The sequence below is a fragment of the Haliotis rubra genome, unplaced genomic scaffold, assembly GCF_003918875.1.
Source record: "Haliotis rubra isolate DU_JTF1 unplaced genomic scaffold, ASM391887v1 Scf136, whole genome shotgun sequence".
In the NCBI taxonomy this organism is placed as follows: Eukaryota; Metazoa; Mollusca; class Gastropoda; order Lepetellida; family Haliotidae; genus Haliotis; species Haliotis rubra.
Window position 1 is genome coordinate 1776114 of NW_025765292.1, and position 20800 is coordinate 1796913.

At 39.5% G+C, this 20800-nt stretch overlaps 1 protein-coding gene across 1 annotated transcript in view; it reads left to right on the forward strand.

The window, feature by feature from the left end:
- LOC124268083 (kinesin-like protein KIF13B) overlaps window positions 1–20800 on the forward strand; it is a 256588-nt gene that overhangs the window by 187351 nt on the left and 48437 nt on the right. Inside the window, 3 exon segments of the mRNA XM_046703101.1 lie at window positions 10500–10636; window positions 19477–19589; window positions 20483–20629. Coding sequence (XP_046559057.1) covers window positions 10500–10636; window positions 19477–19589; window positions 20483–20629 — 397 coding nt within the window.

Here is a 20800-nt window from a genome sequence, read left to right on the forward strand (position 1 = left end):
CATGTAGTTCCTAGTGCTGGTCTTCCCATGTTAGTTTAAACAAAACATAATTATTTGTTAGGTTGTAGGATTTGTCACTTTCTATACTTCTTGCAAACACTTGCTAGGTTTTGTTACCTTGAATTTGCTCCTAGCCATCAATTTGTATAATGTTTGTTACCTTCTATGCTTCAAGCCCTCAACTTAAAGGATTTGTGTAACTTTCTATGCTTCAAACAATCAACTTTAAGGATTTGTGTAACTTTCTATGCTTCAAACCATCAACTTTAAGGATTCGTGTAACTTTCTATGCTTCAAACCATCAACTTCAAGGGTTTTGCAAATTTTGTGCACAGGCATCAGTTGCTAGGATTTGGCATCATCTATGCTTGAAGCCTTCAAGATTTCTTTTCTTCATTTTTTGGACATTTTAAGTTTTGTGCTCCAAACCATCAGTCTGTGAGATTTCTCACCTATGCTTCCACTTATCTACAACTCTACCAAGTCTGATTTTGTATTTACCAATTCTGTTTGAGAAGCTTTTCAATTTCTGTCTTTGCTGCTTTTTGTGGTTAATTCCCCAATACGAAAGGGAAAGCCATGGCTTATTTGAGGTTAAGTGGTATTACTGTGGTTTCAAGGAGCATCTTGGAGTAGGGAAATGCCAGCTGATGTGTATGTTAAGGTTTAATGAGGTTTTATTGTACGTTTGAGACACGTCACCTCCCTCGTGAACAGAGCACTCTTAGCACGGCTATGATCTGGGAGATTTCATTACACATTTCAAAGCAAAAGAACATTTTCAAACTTGACGTCTCTTTATCAAGCTTTTGCTTCATTATGTAATTTACTCTTGGGGCTTGTACCTCACAACAAATCTCCAACCATCAGGACTCAGATTTTAGAATATCTCTGAATAAATTATAAGACTTTCAATTGGCAGTTTGTTTCCCAAGTTCCTCATGCTTGGTGATTTAACTGCTGAGCTTTAAAACTAGCTGAATTTCTTTCAATCAATAGAGATGTTGACTTGGGCTGGTGGGAGAGGGCTTGTCACTGGTGTTATTATGTTGTGTAAGTATGTCTGTCATCCAGACTGATTCTAGGCGGCAGCTAAACCCTCTCTGTCTGCCAGCCTTCAGCCAACAGGCCAGCTTGATCTATCACAGTAATACCTATCCCTGAAATGATGCTGTTATTGAATTTTAACATGTTTTTAGATATTGGCGATGTCCAGATGGATTACCTACCAGAGACTGGATGAGTGGAAAAGGTTCTGACACTTTCTTCCGGCTTCCAGTTATGGTTGTAGACAGTTATGTATCAAAACGTATAAATTGGCAGGAATAGTGTTTCACGTGCAAAACCAACAATGTTATTTATGTTGTATGATATATATGTCATGAGTCAGTGAAAGAATTGTGCCGAGGACTTGTACTAAATCTAGAGAAGTGTTTTGGTGGTGCACAAGATATTTGGTGAAGGTCGTTTTCATTGCTTCGTATTTCCAGTGTGTCTGACCTCGTGGGTAGTTCGGAATGTTTATGTTTCATTATATTCCACAATTTGACAACTTTCGGGGGTTAATTCATGCAATTTTCCAATTGGCTGAATTTATTTGTTGCCCTAGAAACCTATTTGGGGGGGAATGAAAACGGACAATGGTGTTGTCAAGGGAATTTTGCAAATAGGTTTTCATTGGTAGGTGGGACACAAGGCAATTATATTGTCTCGAGCCTCCCTTGTCATTAGGTGTTTGAAAATAAGGGAACACTCTCTCATGAATATTAGCTAAATGTTACAACGTGACTTTACACTTATAGACTATTACTGTCCTTTCCATTCTATAAACACCTAGTGTGACCACTAGTTTCAGGGATCCTTTCTTATAATTTTCATTACTATTTTGTCTGGTGCATTTTTCATAAACCCCTAGGTTCATCAATAATTTTAGAGATCTATTCAAATGATTTTCAGCTTTATTTTACCTTAAATCACAGTGGAATCTATATCACCAAATACTGAAGGCTGATTCTCTGACATTGATACATTATCAAATGCTGAATTGTATATCTTATGTGTTACATGTTACTGATGTGTATGTATGTGATCAATCTCTAAATTGTATGGCCTAGACGTAACTATTTACAAACCACATCATGTGGGTCAAGTATTGCTAGTGTTGGGTTGAACAACAAACCAGGTCAATTTGTGTTTTGGTTCTTCTCAGTACATGTATATCATTAACTTTAATTCACCAAGTGTTTTCATTTCATTACTGGAGCAGCTGGGTGAATTTTTACTGAGCTTTTTGCAATATCCTGAGACTATGGTACTGGCTGCTTGAATGAGATTCCCACACTTTACCCATGTGTGTAACAGTTCCATGGTCGTATTGCGTGAACCCTTTCACCCGTTGCTACCACACGGCCCATCATCAGCTGACGAGGTGATAGAGATGTTCAGACGAATCACCGACAGGTGCCCAGCTAGTTTCATAGCACTGTAGGAAATCAGTTTTCAGGTAAATCACTTTCTAAGCTCGGTGGGTGGATTCTCTGGAGTATCTGCATGCTGCATGAGATAAATTCTCATGTCAGATGCAAGAAGCAACCTCTGTGCACGCCTGCACATCATCAGCACGCACTGTGGGATGAGAGAAGGAGACATAAATGCTTCCATAGAAAACAAATCAACAAATTAGATTTAATTGTATGCAGATGGTAAACCTGCGAAGGCTGCTCAAGCATTGTGCTAAAGCTTTTGATAGATGTGAAGAAAGCTTGCTGGAGCTACCCCACTTTCCGCCAACCAAAACCAACTGACTAATTCCCTAAGGTTCTGCTTCATGATTGTGCAAAATCATGCCGTGCATAGAAATAAAATGTTTTCTTCTTCTGGCATGAAACTGTATTTTGCTCGATCTTAAATACAAAATATCACACAAATAGCTTCAAGTACAGGATAAACTTTTGAGTGGGGAAGTGTATTAACCTCCCATTGAGAACTGGAGGGAAGGGTCTGATTGTCCACCGCCACAAACAAGGCAGTTGACTACAAGGTTTTTATGTGCTTTACTTGATGCTTCCTCCTGAAGCAGGTGATGATTTCTGCAGGCTTCAAGTTGTGATGTAGCTTGGTAGATCCTCCTCGTTTGGTGGTTGCCCGTGAGTTGGTCTTTGTTGATGGGGGAATGTTGTGTTCATGGATCTCAGTTTAGAGGTGAGTTACTTGGTGTTAATAATTGTGATGTTCATGTTCACAACTATCAGAAGATTGTTTGGTGTTGACTTGTAGTTGTGTGAAAAGGTTGTGATGTAAACATTCTGTTAAGTATTGACTTTTGGCTGTGTAAAATAGTTGTTATATAGACATTCCCAGCTCTCAGAGACTGTTTAGTTGTTGACTTGTGGCTGTGTAAAGCAGTTGTTATATAGACATTCCCAGCTCTCAGAGACTGTTTAGTTGTTGACTTGTGGCTGTGTAAAGCAGTTGTTATACAGACATTCACAGCTCTCAGAGACTGTTTAGTTGTTGACTTGTGGCTGTGTAAAGCAGTTGTTATACAGACATTCACAGTTCTCAGAGACTGTTTAGTTGTTGAGTTGTGGCTGACTTGTTATATAGACATTCACAGCTCTCAGAGACTGTTTAGTTGTTGACTTGTGGCTGTGTAAAGCAGTTGTTATACAGACATTCCAGTTCTCAGCTCTGTTGACTTGTTTGTTATACAGAGAGACTGTTTAGACTTGTTTAGTTGTTGACTTGTGGCTGTGTAAAGCAGTTGTTATATAGACATTCCCAGCTCTCAGAGACTGTTTAGTTGTTGACTTGTGGCTGTGTAAAGCAGTTGTTATATGACAGCCTCAGAGACTGTTTAGTTGTTGAGTGGCTGTGTAAAGCAGTTGTTATACAGACATTCCCAGCTCTCAGAGACTGTTTAGTTGTTGACTTGTGGCTGTGTAAAGCAGTTGTTATATAGACATTCACAGCTCTCAGAGACTGTTTAGTTGTTGACTTGTGGCTGTGTAAAGCAGTTGTTATAGACATTCCCAGCTCTCAGAGACTGTTTAGTTGTTGACTTGTGGCTGTGTAAAGCAGTTGTTATACAGACATTCGCAGCTCTCAGAGACTGTTTAGTTGTTGACTTGTGGCTGTGTAAAGCAGTTGTTATACAGACATTCCCAGCTCTCAGAGACTGTTTAGTTGTTGACTTGTGGCTGTGTAAAGCAGTTGTTATATAGACATTCACAGCTCTCAGTTGTGCTTACCAGTTGTGATAGCTGCCTACCAGTTGTGATAGCTGCTTACCAGTTGTGATAGCTGCTTACCTGTTGCGATAGCTGCTTACCAGTTGTGATAGCTGCTTACCAGTTGTGATAGTTAATAATGATTTGGAAAGAATTGTTTCTTTCATGTTGGAATGGGGGCGCTGGGCTAGCCTAGTGGTAAAAGCATTCGTTCGTCACGCCGAAGACCCGGTTTTGATTCCCCACATGGGTACAATGTGTGAGGCCCATTTCTGGTGTCCCCCGCTGTGATATTGCTGGAATATTGCTAAAAGTGGCGTAAAACTAAACTCACTCACTCACTCATGTTAGAATGGATGTTGTTCATATGGAATCTTGCATTTAGCAGATGATGTGAAGGAAATTCACTCATCAAGCACTCAAATTCACTGCCTTGACACTTTGGAAGAGTTTTAAAAGTAATAAATAATAATAATTAGTCCATTTGTATTGCACTAAATCCACACCGACAGCATGCTCATAACGCAGACAAGATACAATTTAGGAGTCACTTGTAAAACATAGAGAAAAGGTATGTCTGTAGGTTTGATTTGAAACATGTGACTGTGGGGCCTGTTCTAAGGTGAGCTGGTAACTCATTCCAGTTCATCGTGGCCGCCACTTGAAATGAGCGAAAACCGTAGGATTTCAACTTCCGCTTTTGAATGTGAAGTAAGTTTTTGTCACCGGAGCGAAGCTGTCTGCATGGAAGATATGGTTTGAACAGTTCTTTGAGATAGGCTGGAGCAGTGCCTAGTATGCACTGGTAGACAAGGGTTAAAACTTTAAAGTTCACTCGAGCTCTTATGGGCAACCAGTGTAACTGTTTTAGAATAGGGGTCATGCTTGAGAACTTTGGTGCTTTGCTCACAATACGTGAAGCAATATTTTCTATGTGTTGCAGATGGTTTAAGAGCTCTTGTGGGATGTTTAAAAGCAAGCTATTGCAATAGTCTATTCTGGAAAGAATGAGGGAACGAACAAGGGCAGCTGTAGAACATTCAAACAGTAGATGGCGTATTTTTCCGATGGTCCGGATATGATGATAACATGACTTGCAGATCTCCGATACTTGTCTTTCCATTGAAAGGTGTGACTCTAAGTATACTCCTAGATCTTTTACAGAAGTTGAGAAGTAAATCTCTGTTTCCCCAATAGTGAGATGGCTGATGTTCACCTTTGACACACGGGCTTTAGGGCCTACAAGCATAGCCTCTGTCTTGTCCTCATTTAGTTTTAGCATATTGTCATTCATCCATGACTTTACTGAGTAAAGTATTCCCTGCTACTCATGTGCAATTATAAGGATACCTTCAGGCATGAGAGATAATTCAAGAGAAACGTTCCTACTAACTATATCCAAAACAGATTGTCTTCATTAGTTCTATATAGTTTGGGACTTTTACAAAACTTCAAAATATGTTTGTCTAAGGGCTGTTAATCAAGGCAAGATCCAGAAATAATCTGAAGACCCAAACCCTGGTGATATTCCAAACTCAATTACGGATGTCCCTGGGGTATTGGCTGTAGGGCAGTATGTAGGGAGTCCAGACATGGAGATGAATAGAGGCTGCGTGTGAAGCTGCTGCCATAGTGGCACCAGTAGGACGTTACATGTCTTTCATCCTTCCACAAATACAACAAGCAGGTGTTCTCATGTAAATGTGTTGTTTGTTTTTCCCTGATTTGTTTTTGTAATATGTACTGTTACCATCTGCGACAAATATGCTTATCAACTGGACAAATGCCAGTAAACTTTCATTAGGACAAAGTATAGAATTGGTCTAAATGTCTAGTGAATATGATGAAATGTTGTTTTTAGTAGCCACCTTGCTTGGAATGAAAGAACAGTGAGTGGAGGAAACTAATTGTTGTGAGCGTCTGACAAGTATTCTGTGTAACAAGTGATCTAATGGCACTGATCCTGTAGACTAACTAACCAGTAACATTTATTGAACATGGTACATATTGTCTAGCGGAGATGGAAATTAGCACTGACTTGCACCAGTTCTGTTCATGTTACCGGTATCCTAAGGTCCAGTAGAATTTCTAACTTTTAAGGGGCGTTATCACTTTTCTGGCTAGTAAACATTCTTGGTTAAATTTCCGTCCTAAATTTATTGGTGGACCTGAACACAAAAATCCTAGGCAGAAAAATGATGACAATTATTATTATTTTTACATTCAACTAAATTTAAACCACTATCATGGATCTACCAATTATTTTGGGAAATTTGATTATTTTCACATGTTTTCTTGGTTGTAGAGTTTTGAATGGAAATTCTTGTAGGAATCTTTAATTGCCCAAAGTGGAAGACGGCCTGTCCTGGGAGACTGGTAATTTCAATTGTTCAAGTAGCATGCCCTTCCTAACAAATAGTAGTCTTCAAACTCAGAGTTACTGTTATTCAATAGCACAATATTACAGTTCTGTTGAATTGCCAAGAAGCATTATTTTGACATTTGAATCTCTTCAAATGAATTCTGTACATGGGCTTTTCATGTGACAAAATAATCACTTTTTGAAAGATGTTTCTGGCATTTTGGATGGAAGAAATGACATTTGGATGTGAACAGGATAGAGTTAGAATTTATCTTGAAGCTTAGGCCATGTATGTTAATGGATAATTCTGACATTCTCAATAAGCATTCTCTGAGATGTTGGTAGCATGCAAGGCAACAGTGACATTTTTAGTGCATATTTTTGTCATAGATGAAATATGATTACTACATCTAAGGAGGATGGTATTTTGAAATCCAAAATTTTTTGACAGTTTCATATTGAAAAACTTGCCATTTTCCCTTAAGCCGAAATGACAAGTCACTTTCATTTTGATGTAGATATGACATAAAGAACATGGTCTTGTCATCCTGTAGAGTTCCCTGCCATGTTTCCTAATGGAGGACAGTATCTGTTTCTTTTCATGATTCATTGTTAACCTTTGTGGTTCTAAAACTAAGCTTAATGTGAAGGAAAGTGAAACTGTTTCAATTCTATAACTGAGGTATTTCTTGGGAGTTGACTTGTTTCTTTGGTTGTATTAACCAGTGGTTATGGACTTTCTGTCCATGTTTAATTAATCTTTCCATGCACTCATCTGTACAGGATGAACAAACGTCTGCAAACAATCATACAATAGCGTACAGATGAATAAATTGGGGCAACATTGACAGTCTGGGAGTCCTGCGGTCATGTTAGTATTCCTCCCTGTGTGATGATACAACAGCATTCCCAGGGGTTAATATCTAGTTTCAAGTTAGTTTTGTGGATGTCGATGACCTGTTTACTCACAACTGCTTTTTATGTATGTCTAGAGACATAAACGCAGATTCAGCACAAGCAGCAGCGCCCACTGCTCAGACTGTCTGTCCGCTCAATGGTTCTCTAAGGTCTATGTTGAAGAGCTCCTTCTTTCAGAGTGTGGAGTTCAAATTTTAGGGATATGCTTGGCCCTGAGGTTATCACCCGTTGGTATTTGAATTTACAGACTTTTGTAACTTTTGGAATGATGGTAGTGACAAGGACCACATGCATTTCATGCTTCATATCAAAGACTGGACTGTATGATGACGACTCTAAAAACACTTTAAAACTGCATATTCAAATATTTGTAGATTGACGGAATGGTGGCAAAAGTTTGTTAACTTCTGTGTATTCTGTCATCAGGCAATCAAACACAGCAATGTTGTCGTTTGCATTTATATCTCACTCATTCTATTCCAAAAATGATTTTGTACTAACAAAACGTCATGTCTGCTGACAAATGGGTGGGATTAAGTGTCAGTATACCAGTGTCACTGGGTAATTGATTGACTCCACACGCTGAGCACAACGTTGAGACATTGCGCCTTCTAAGGCTTCTAATGGGGATATCAGGGCAGAATACATAACTTGTCGTCAGATCTTACCATAAATGGTGGTAGCCATGTTGGAAGACAGCCTTTGAAATATCATTTCAACTCTTAACAGGCTGGATGTATTCTGTTTACATACATTACAACGTGAGACATAGTTGAAATACCAGCAGAATATCTGTCAGATATTTTTTTAACTCTTTCGACCAAATTATCGAGCTGCTTGTGTGTGGAACCTGGCTGCAGTAGAGAAAACCTATCATCATGCACCTTGGTTAAGCTTGGATCTCGTAAAGTTCATTTGTTGGCAACAATTCTTGAATTTACTTGCCTATTTATGGGTGTTTTTAAATGAACGTAGCCTTTATTACAGTTTGGTCGCTGTAATCTTCCCCAGGATTATCTGTGTCTATCAGTGTGAGGTAGTTAGGGAGCCCCTATCAGGTGGGCTAATATCTCTGTGTCATGCACAAGAAATGATGAGAATATGAGCAAATTTGTTCCGACATCATCCTCAAGTTATAGCTGGGGACGTAATGAGATCTGCAGGGACAGAAACCTTGGTAAAGTCTATTTCATGTTTACTTTGCTGTTAGTAGTGTTTAAGCTGGGATTATTTCCATTTTAGAACCTGATGGCATCATATTTTGTCACTGCTGCCTAGAATAACTGCTTATACTTGTACAGCATCTTGTACTGCTAAAGGTTAGATGTTGTTCAAGTTGCAGAATGTTTTTTTGTTTTTTTATGGTCATGTTTATTTTTTGCACATTATATTTCGGTTTGCCTGAAAATACATCGTGTCAAACAATTGGATGACAGCTGATAGGTAGCGTAGGCACTAAAATAGCAGAGCTGACAAACATGTGAGAAAATAATAAAACCTTTTGGTAGAACTGAGGTTCAATGATGGTGTGCTCCTGACAGCTTGTCAGGCTGTTTCCTGGGTTTGATTCCCCACATGGTTATAAGGCCATTCAGGATATCCCTGTTGGGATACTGCTGGCTTATGGGTCAATATGTTGCCAAAAACTCTATTGTTTCTCAATAGATGTTAACGTATGCCAGTACCTGCAATTCATCAAAATCAAGTTTTTATTGAAACTTATGAACAGAAAGTACATGTGCCCCTGTGTGGAATTGTAGGGATTTTTATGTTCTTTTTGCTTAGCAACAAAATCAGTTCTGAAAGACTAAAAGGAATACACAGACCTTTGGCAAGAGAAACTTGATTGATTCCTTTTTATGATTAATTGAAATGGACAAAAAACACAATATGTTATTGCCACAGTTCAGTAAAAACAGTCAATGTGTTCAAAAGTGCTTATTCAGAAACACACACATGATAAAATTCCTTTGTTTTTCATTTATTACTAGATGTATAGATATGAAAGTTGGAATTTATTAGAATTTTTCTCTGATGACCAACATTTAAATTTGGGATCAAAATGTTTAAACCAACTGACAAAAGTTTTTGAAAGGCCTGTATGTTGGGCAGTAACATCATTTGCGGTACAGGAACCACCTGCTGAGCATTTTGAAGTGGTGCCTGTTATTACAAAACTGTAAATTACATATTTTGGTTATCTTATAAATGTCTGTGCAATTTGGATAATATTTTAGTCACACCTGCAGAAGTATAGTTGTTTTCTAAAGAATTTGGCATGTTTTAGTGTAAGTACAAATTTGCAAAGAACTCATTTGTTGATGGAAGTGTCTTAAGATAAAGGTTTATTGCCAGACATCCCAAGGACAGACTTCTCATCATCAAGGGTCTATTTTTGTGTGTCTTTTGCATGCAGAGTCTATTTCCCAGTTAGCTGTAGATTATTTGGTCATGATGAATTTCCGCCAGTCTGAAACGCCAATTTCCTATTGGCTAAGCAGACCTGGTAGAGAAGAGTAGGTGAACCCAGGCACAGGGATCCATGGTGAACAACGTTATAGACTTGCTAGGTAACAGGAGTCCTAGACTTTATCATGGTTATACAACCCAGATGGAGCTGTCACTGAGGGGGATGAGAGTCTTCAGAGTCAGGCGAAGACCAACATTCATAATCACACACTGTAGTGTGCAGTAATGCAAGAATTGTGCACAACTTGCCTACTTGACCTTCTGTTAGATCTTGGTAATGTTAATGAACTGTAAAGAGTGGATGCAATGTCATGTCACCATTGGTAATATACCCTTGTCTCTGCTGCTGTTGTTGACAGGTTCAGCCAGTAGACTTCATACATGGATCCAGTAGAGGGGGGCTTGACTCAGCCTGGTCCTGATTACTGTGTCTCAGTTATTGGTTATTCTTAGGTTAGAAATCATAGTTATCTTCTTGTTATTCTCTGATAGCCGGATGACAATTGATGTTTTGGTTTCAGGAGCACACGATGGTTGGGCGGCCGGATGCGCCCACCCAACAGGACATCCAGCTGCGCGGGCTGGGCATTATGCCGGAACACTGTCTTGTGGATGTCGATGGTCCAGAAGTCTACATCACACCACTAGAGGGAGCCAGGTGAGTTAAGGAAGTTGTTGTCAAGCCCCCAGTTGGGCAGGATACATTTAGCTTTTTGTAAATACCTTGTATCAAACTGTTTGATAGTGATTCATTTCACATGGTCATTATACAGTCGGAATCAGACAACTGATTATGCTCTTACCACAGAGTATGAATATGGAAAGGGTTGTCTCCCTTTTATTTGCCTATATCTTCTGTGTTTGTTAACTTGTCTAGCAACCAGAGAGGCTGTTACATTGACAGGAATTTATGGACCACAATCGCATAATGTTCCTTCAGACTGAGATTGAGATGATCTATCTTGATTTATTCAAAGACAAAGGATAAAGGTTGAGAAAAATATGCTCTGGTGTCTGTGAGTTGAGTTGAATGCACACTGCAAAGACTGCACAATAGGATGGCTTGTCTGAAAGAATGAACGCACTTTGTGAAGTCATGTGGACTAAGCCCCTTTTAGGTGTCACAGTAGTGGTATTAGGTGTCACTGCTAGTATTGACAAGGAGCTAGCCCATGACATGCAATGTTCTCGTATGTATAGACATGTGAGGGTTTTGCATAAGGAATATCTTGTCATCAATGTGAAGGATTGAAGGTCTGTCTGTGTCACATCTGAAGTATCAAATAATATCGATGCCTGGTTTAACAAAACCCATCTGTCCATCCCACTAGAACACCACACTCAATCTTCTGTCGCCTTTTTGTCCAAGTTCTCAACAATTCCTCTGTTAATTCTTTGGAACAAGAATTGAAATCCACTTTATTTAAAATTAATTCTGCCCATCCAGTTGAACCTCTTCCAGATTGTGTTTGATCATGGAAGCAGCAAGTGTTATTGGAATGTGTGCAGTATGACCCGTCTGACATAGTGCTCTGTCTGAAACTGGTCCAGATAAGCACAGTAGGTTATTCCATGCTGTCCTGACACTGAGCAATTCTCCAGTTGGCCAATCAGACTCTCTTCCATCTCAATCAGGGTAAATTATGGTGGGAGATTGCTTTCAGCAGAGGCCTGCCAGTGAGTGTGGATTGTGTTCTTCATGTTGCCGGGGTAGACTACATGGGGAAGGGACATTATGGTGGCAAGACATGCAATATCCTACAAGTTTACAGCAGATAACTGCTCCACCAGTTTACGTAGATTGTTCATGTCTGTCAGGCCTGATTACAGTCAGTAAATACATCACCGTATTGTGTGTCTTATATAATGGTTAGGAGGCTTAAAACTGTGTGATGGTCTTTTGATGTGGCAGAGCTGGAGTCCTATTGATGCGGCAAGATTATTGTTATGAGCTTATGCAGAATGAGAACTTACATCTTTGTTCTCCTACTCCCTATCCTTCTTCAACAGACATTATGTGGAGATCCTATTATATCAATTTAGCGTCAGATCACAGGATATTATTGATGATGAGTTTGGCTTAATATCAGGGTTTTGAAAATAAACCATGGAAACAGTCTCAGAATTCTTGAGATTACTATCATAAAACAAATAAATATTCAATAAAAATCCATTGAATCCTCTAAATTCAACACCTAGTCTTCATTGCATTTCTTTTAAGTCACAGAAATGTCTACAGATCATTATTTTAGAGATAGAATAGACCTCCAGTGGTTAGTGGAGAAGATGTTTGCATGCAGCAAAGCATGACAGATGAAAAAGCATACAGATCATTGTTTTAGAGTTAGTATAGAGACGCCACACTTGAGCCGTCGTCATTATTCGAGTTTCTGGTTCACAAGGGATCAAAGATCGAAGGAAGTTGATATCAAGGCTGTATTGTCTGTTATGCTTGGATGCATGTACACAGCTTCTCTACTGAACCAGTAGCAGAGATGCCAACCCATACGGTTTTATCATATTCGTTACGAAAAAACCCACAAAATACGCAACTATGATAGCAGTAAAAATATACGAATTTTTAAAAATAATACATTAAATCAAATTATCAAATAGCATATGTAGCATATGTACCGTACACAATAAATTTCAATCATATTAATTCAGTATCAAGCCATATATGGAGACTTACTACTGATTTTGGCAAGTACAATGTCTATAACAAGGTCTTAGACAATATATTTACATATTTTATTTAATATGAAAATACTTTGGAAAAGTGAATACTAATTTTGGACAAAAATACTAATTTTTGCATCAGTTTTTGGCCAAAATACTAATTGGGCTAAATTAGGATTGACATCTCTGCAGGAGCCCAGTGGAGCTGTAAGTTGGTATGTAGTTTCCTTGTACTGGTGACACCAATATTGCTGGCATCCTCCATCTGTTCCTCTGTAGTTGGGGAGGGTGAACACTAAATTCCTTTGACCATCTTACCTTCTGAAACCACCAAGCTGATGGAGGTGGCACTTGACCTCCAATGATTTTCACATTCTGCTGTCTGCAGCTTTGGTGTTGACACCTATTGAGATTAATGAAAGATCAGGATTTAAAATATGGTCCTTAGTCTGGCAGAATGATCAACCCGATAGTTTTCTTGATCTCTTATGGCCTGACCTGTTCATTGACAAATTGTTGAGATCAATTTAGAGTCATTGAACACAAGGTAAAGTGTAGCCTGTACAACTCTACAAACACTTACATAAGTACAGTGGTGCCAGGTGCTTCGTCAACTCAGTGCCAATGCCATGTTTACTTACTTGAATTTTTTTTTTTTTTTTTTTTTTTTTTCAATATTTTTATTCATTTCAGATAGGTATACAAAGACAGGGAGTACACAACTCCATGTTAGGGCTGGTTACATTTTGGCATCAAAGAGTTACAAATGTTCAAAGTAAGAAAATATAGTTACTAGTATACAAAGTCAGGGAGTGCACAACTCCAGCAGCAAACTTCATGGGTTACACGCATTTTCTAGCTAGTTATACATCAGTAACAAAGATTTAGCAATTTTGAAGTGTGGAAACATAGGTACACAAAGTCAGGGTGTGCACCACTCCAGCAACAGACTCCACGGGTTACAGACTTACTTGAATTCTTATCACAATGATGTGTCCTACTCAAAAGAGCGATCTGTTTGATTGGCATTTTAGAAGTTGATGGATAATAGAAAAGTATTTTTCTATTACCGGTACTCAAAAGAGGTCAAAGGACAACAAGGGTTTTTCATGTGACTTTAGTTCATTATGTCCTGACAGATTAACTTTTTTTCATATGTAAAAAGTGGGTGTTGTTAACTTCTTTTGAGCCACAAATGCATATAACATATGATATGAGTGAGTGAGTATAGTTTTATGCCGCTTTCAGCAATATTGCCGCAATATCATGGAGGGTGATACCAGAAATGGGCTTCACACAAAGTACCCATGTGAGGAATCGAACCTGGGTCTTCGGTGTGATGAACGAGCTCATTAACCCATTAGCCCCTGATAGATATGAAATCCTTGATACTAACAGTATCTTACACGGCTGATGTTGTTGCCATCAGGCAGTCCTTATGTTGGTCAGTCCTGTGACCAGATGAGCTACAGCTCCTGAGCACCGTGTTTTGTGCTGAAAGATTATTACAGGAAATTGATATCAAAAAGGTTTCCAAACAGGTTTATTGAGGTATCTGTTTATCTCTGGCAAACAGTGGCAAGTATTGAATTCCTTAATTGGATTTTAGATGTGGAATGGTTTTTTAATCATATTAACTCTGAACATCAGATTTATTGATGTTTCCCTTCTGTTAATCAGTGTTGGATGTTAAAGTGGCTGTCACAGGACAAAAACGTTAGTAAACGTGGGCAAGCATATGTATGTGTGGGAAGACAAACATGTTGGCAGGCTTGTGATTGTGTGTGAGACAGAAGATAAACATGTTGGCAGGCTTGTGTGTGTGTGAGATAGAAGACGAACATGTTGGCATGTGTTTGTGTGGCAGATAGAAGTGGCTAGCTTGTGTTTGTGTGTAAGATAGAAGTCACATGTTGGCAAGCTTGTGTTTGTGTGTGAGACAGAAGACAAACATGTTGGCAGGCTTGTGTTTGTGTGTAAGATAGAAGTCACATGTTGGCAAGCTTGTGTTTGTGTGTGACACAGAAGTCACATGTTGGCAAGCTTGTGTTTGTGTGTGACACAGAAGACAAACATGTTGGCAAGCTTGTGTTTGTGTGTGAGACAGAAGTTACATGTTGGCAAGCTTGTGTTTGTGTGTGAGATAGAAGACAAACATGTTGGCAAGCTTGTGTTTGTGTGTGAGACAGAAGACAAACATGTTGGCAAGCTTGTGTTTGTGTGTAAGATAGAAGTCACATGTTGGCAAGCTTGTGTTTGTGTGTGAGATAGAAGACAAACATGTTGGCAAGCTTGTGTTTGTGTGTGAGATAGAAGACAAACATGTTGGCAAGCTTGTGTTTGTGGGTGAGATAGAAGTCACATGTTGGCAAGCTTGTGTTTGTGTGTGAGATAGAAGTCACATGTTGGCAAGCTTGTGTTTGTGTGTGAGATAGAAGTCACATGTTGGCAAGCTTGTGTTTGTGAGATAGAAGACAAACATGTTGGCAAGCTTGTGTTTGTGTGTGAGATAGAAGACACATGTTGGCAAGCTTGTGTTTGTGTGTGACACAGAAGACAACATGTTGGCAAGCTTGTGTTTGTGTGTGAGACAGAAGTCACATGTTGGCAAGCTTGTGTTTGTGTGTGAGATAGAAGACGAACGTGTTGGCAAGCTTGTGTTTGTGTGTAAGATAGAAGTCACATGTTGGCAAGCTTGTGTTTGTGTGTGAGATAGAAGTCACATGTTGGCAAGCTTGTGTTTGTGTGTGAGATAGAAGACAAACATATTGGCAAGCTTGTGTTTGTGTGTGACACAGAAGTCACATGTTGGCAAGCTTGTGTTTGTGTGTGAGATAGAAGTCACATGTTGGCAGGCTTGTGTTTGTGTGTGATATAGAAGTCACATGTTGGCAAGCTTGTGTTTGTGTGTGAGATAGAAGTCACATGTTGGCAAGCTTGTGTTTGTGTGTAAGATAGAAGTCACATGTTGGCAAGCTTGTGTTTGTGTGTGAGATAGAAGACAAACATGTTGGCAAGCTTGTGTTTGTGTGTGAGATAGAAGTCACATGTTGGCAAGCTTGTGTTTGTGTGTGAGATAGAAGACAAACATGTTGGCAAGCTTGTGTTTGTGTGTGACACAGAAGTCACATGTTGGCAAGCTTGTGTTTGTGTGTAAGATAGAAGTCACATGTTGGCAGGCCGTTGTTTGTGTGTGAGATAGAAGTCACATGTTGGCAAGCTTGTGTTTGTGTGTGAGATAGAAGTCACATGTTGGCAGGCTTGTGTTTGTGTGTAAGATAGAAGTCACATGTTGGCAAGCTTGTGTTTGTGTGTGAGATAGAAGACAAACATGTTGGCAAGCTTGTGTTTGTGTGTGAGATAGAAGTCACATGTTGGCAAGCTTGTGTTTGTGTGTAAGATAGAAGTCACATGTTGGCAAGCTTGTGTTTGTGTGTGAGATAGAAGACAAACATGTTGGCAAGCTTGTGTTTGTGTGTGAGATAGAAGTCACATGTTGGCAGGCTTGTGTTTGTGTGTGAGATAGAAGTCACATGTTGGCAAGCTTGTGTTTGTGTGTGAGATAGCAGTCACATGTCATATATGGGATGACTGCTCATACTTCATGAGTGGGTGAGAGAGAGAAGAGAGGAAAATTAGTGCAATAAGTATACTGGAGGAAGGAGACACTGACAGACAGAGTCAATGCCTCAGCTTATACAATTCGGACAGTGGTAACTGTGATAATCCATGGTAATCAGTCATCATTGTAAAGTCATTGGCGTGCTCAACACGGCTCATATGATGGGATAATTCATGGAGAACGTGAACGTTGAAGGGAAGCAATATGTAAATACTGCCCATTTGACCCATGTCAATCTGGGCTGTGTAATAGATGGTTACAAGTTCAAATGTTGTAGCAAATCTGCACCCAGGCAGGAAGTGGCTGTCAGTGCTTTTGGTGCCTTTGTGGTTTCTGAAGTCCGGATGCTGATTGCTGTAAGTCGTGGTGATTGCATACAGATGGTTTGCAGAACAGCATTGATTTTAGCTGCCTGATTGGTTTTAGACTATGTCCATCTGAAGGGTTTTGATGATTGAAATTGTGATCATGTCGTATCCTGAATGCATATTCTTAAAAGCATTCATATTTGTCAAACTGAGCTGGTGATTGATTTGAATTGGGCACAAAACAGCATTGAATTTACGCTCATGTCCAGTGATACAAATTACCTTGAACCTTTTAACTCTGTCAAATGCAAGTGTGTAATGAGATGAGGATAATTATAAGAGTTGCTGAGTTGGTTGTGCTTGTGTGTAGCTGTAGTTTGTTAATAGGAGCAAGGGCTTTTTACAAGGAATATCTTGCTGTTTCATGCTTAGAAACCTGCTCTAGTCCATGGCTCTCTGCCTAGTTTTGTATTGGTATCCAACAAATCAAGTAAAGCTTAAGCAATTTCATTGAAATGTCATGGCAAAAAGTCATTTCGACATCATTACTCGACACCCAGAAATACGTCTGCACAACGAGTTTACATTATTGTGAGCCTGTAGATTTGTGGAATTTTAACAATCTAGGATTCTTATCCAACAAATAATGTACAGTATTAATGTTAGAAAGAACAAGTAATTAGATTTCCCTGTGTAGATTGGTGCCTATTGCTAGACTATTGCTGGAAGCGTGTAACGACCATATGCATTCTTTCGCTCCTACATAGATTGTGAAATACTTGTGTCTGCCTCTGTCACAGCAGATATTAGTTTGGTCAAGGCTTGGTTATTTACAGGCATCTGTGAAATTGCTAGAATATTGCAGAGTTTAACGCCATTCACTGTCTGTAACTGAGTACAGTCCATGATGTGAATTTGTTTTTTATCAGAGAGATGGCATAAAACTGGACAAATGACTCATTTTTCTCAGCGCTCTTCCAAATGATGATGGCATAAGAACAGTCTATGAGAAGCACAAACTTATTGCTCCCCAAAGGATGCTTTTTGCACTGGGCCGATTCCTTAAACAAGTTCCATGGTACAGCAGTATTCACTCAGCCTCCTTTCACATGTGGGCCGTGGACGTGGATGGATATTCACGTTTATGTAGTGAAATGTACACAGTATCATTTGTTTAACAAACAAGACAACTGTTGTCTCTGATAGTGATGAAGTACAACCTTCTAGACCATTGCGTTTCTTTTCAACAAAATTATCATGACAAGCATGGCGCCAGGTTGTGCCCAGGCCGTTCTGGCCAGGTAACATGATAACATGATGATAACGCTGAGAGTATCGATAGCGTGTTGAGATAGCAGAATTATCGAAGAGACTGTAATATGCCCAACAAGGACCCAGCAGTGCCTGGCGGAGGAAATGAGGAATGGGCAGAGTGCTCAATTAGTTATCGATGCTGGTTAATTCGACTGAAATCTAATATGTCCCTAACCCTTGTAATCAGATTGAACACATAGCAACACTTGTTTACATTAATTCAACCCAGCTAATTTGATAATGAATATCGCTGACTTATTGACCAGTCCTATTTGGGACTCCATTCATGGAGTATGGAATATATATCTTCGTATGGATCAGAATCAGATTGAGACATCTTTCATTGGAATCAAATTGAGGTTGTGATCATGCTTCAGTGTGTATCACTAGGACCAGATTTTTCTTTGGAGTGTATAACACCTTAGTGGGATCATGAGCACCATATGTCATACAGGCCAGAATCATGTTGGACCATGTGTGACCAAGCTGGAACATGTTCAACTATATGTCTCCAGGACCAGAATCATGAAGGAATGTGTATCAACCAGGCTGGATCATGCTGGATTACATTATCATTTTGGTCAGAATCATGTTAGAATGTGTGTTGGATTGTATATCACCTTGGCTTGATATGTTGAACTGAATATCATCCAGGCCAGGATCATGTATTGATGTATATCATCTAGGCTGAATCATGTAAGGATGTGTATCACTCAGGTTAGAATGTGTATCTCCCAGGCTGGATCATGTTGGATGGTGTCATCTAGGATGGATCATGTCTGATTACATATCATCAAGACAAGGTATGATGTAAGAATGTATATCACCCAGGTTGGATCTTGTTGGATGGTATATCATCAAGACAAGGAATGATGTAAGAATGTATATCACCCAGGTTGGATCATGTTGGATGGTTATCATCAAGACAAGGAATGATGTAAGAATGTATGTCACTCAGGTTGGATCATGTTAGGCTGTATATCATCAAGACAAGGAATGATGTAAGAATGTATATCACCCAGGTTGGATCATGTTAGGCTGTATATCATCAGGACAAGGAATGATGTAAGAATGAATGTCACCCAGGTTGGATCATGTTAGGCTTTAATCATCAGGACAAGGAATCTGACTGTGGTTAATGTTTGAGACTTGAAGGTGCATTCTATGAAGATGCAAGACGTGACCTGTCATTGAGATGTGACCTGTCACATGACAGCAGATTTCACAAATATGTATGACATCAGATCAGACTGACCTGCAGGAAGACTCAAGACCCAAGTTTGTAGCTTCTGTAGTTGTGTGAGTGTGTATTCAATATGTTGATGTCACATAGAGTTTTACCAATAGTGTTGCGGTGGAGGACTTGCTTGGCTACTGTTGCGTGCGGCTGCGGCTGCTGCTGCAGTTCCTGTTTCTGCAACCAGTTGGAGCTGCTGTGAAAGAAGACACCACTCTGGGGATTTTACATCCTCATGATGGAGGTGTTTTTTCTAATTAGTGCAGCTGTTTTTCATCCTCTAAACAGAAGAGTTGTGTACCTTCCCACCAATCATGGCAATATTTGTGTGTTTTCAGAACGTGTGTTAATGGTGCCGTCATCCACGAAAGAAAGAAGGTCCGACATGGAGATCGTATTCTGTGGGGGAATAATCACTTCTTTCGTCTTAACTGCCCACGACCAACTAATAGTAAGTCTCTAATTTTAAATCTGTTCCATCTAACATTTTGTACATTGTGTGTAAAATGTGTACCATCTTACATTTCATATGTATTGTGTAAAACCTGTGCTAGCATGTCATACATTTTATGTAAACGGTGACGGAGGGGTAGCCTAGTGGTTTTAGTGTCCTCTCATCTCGCCGAAGGCCCAGGTTCGTTTCCCACATGGGTACAATATGTGAAGCCCATTTCTAGTGTCGTGATATTGCTGGAATATTGCTAAAAGCGGCATAAAACCATACTCACTCACTTTATGTTAAACCTGATGTCTTGATCCACATGTAACAATCAAGTCATGTTTTGTCACTTAAAGTCAGTGATGTGCACAAAGACGTAGCAGTCTGAGTGGTTAGTGCTGCTGGTGACATGTTGATAAATGTTTGTGTTTAACCTTGAAGGTCTGAGATGTAAACAGGACAGAACAAACAGAACATGTAGATAGCTCAATGAAGATTAATCTATGGAAAGTCAGTTTCAAATTGTTTTAGATAGTTATATGTAAGGAACTCAAAGGTTATGGGACAAGGAAATCCTTATGTGTTAGGGACTCATGAATTGTAGGGCAAGCAAATCCTTACATGTAAGGGACTTATGGGTTGTAGGGCAAAGAAATCCTTATGTGTAAGGAACTCATATAGTGTAGGGCAAGGGAAGCAAGTGGCCATACACCCAATTCTTCAGACACTTAACAGGTATATTTTATTACTTTGGGAGTGTTCAATACTACCCTTGCTCTACCAACCTTGCCCCAAAATACCTATACCCCTTGTATGTTATATGTTTAGTCAGGTATATTTCCTACCAGGTTTCAGTGTACTGTGTTGATGTGTTGATGGTGTACACTGATTATTCATTTCTACAGGTCCCCAGACCCAGCATGCTGACCCATCAGAACAGAAGATCGACTATAACTTTGCCCAGCAGGAGCTGATGATGCAAGAACTGTGTGACGACCCCATACAGGAAGCCATCTGTGCCATTGAGAAACAGCACGAGGAAGACAAGCAGGGTAGGTTCACTCTCCTCAGTCACGTTGGTCAGAACTGGTCTGTGTATTAAGTTCATTTTAAGGTTACATATTTAGGGGGTCCCAGGTTTCATGTTGGAGCTAACATCAAGGACCACCAAGGCTTTCTTAAGTTTGAACTCTGGGGGTTTTTACGTATAAGAAACAGGTTAA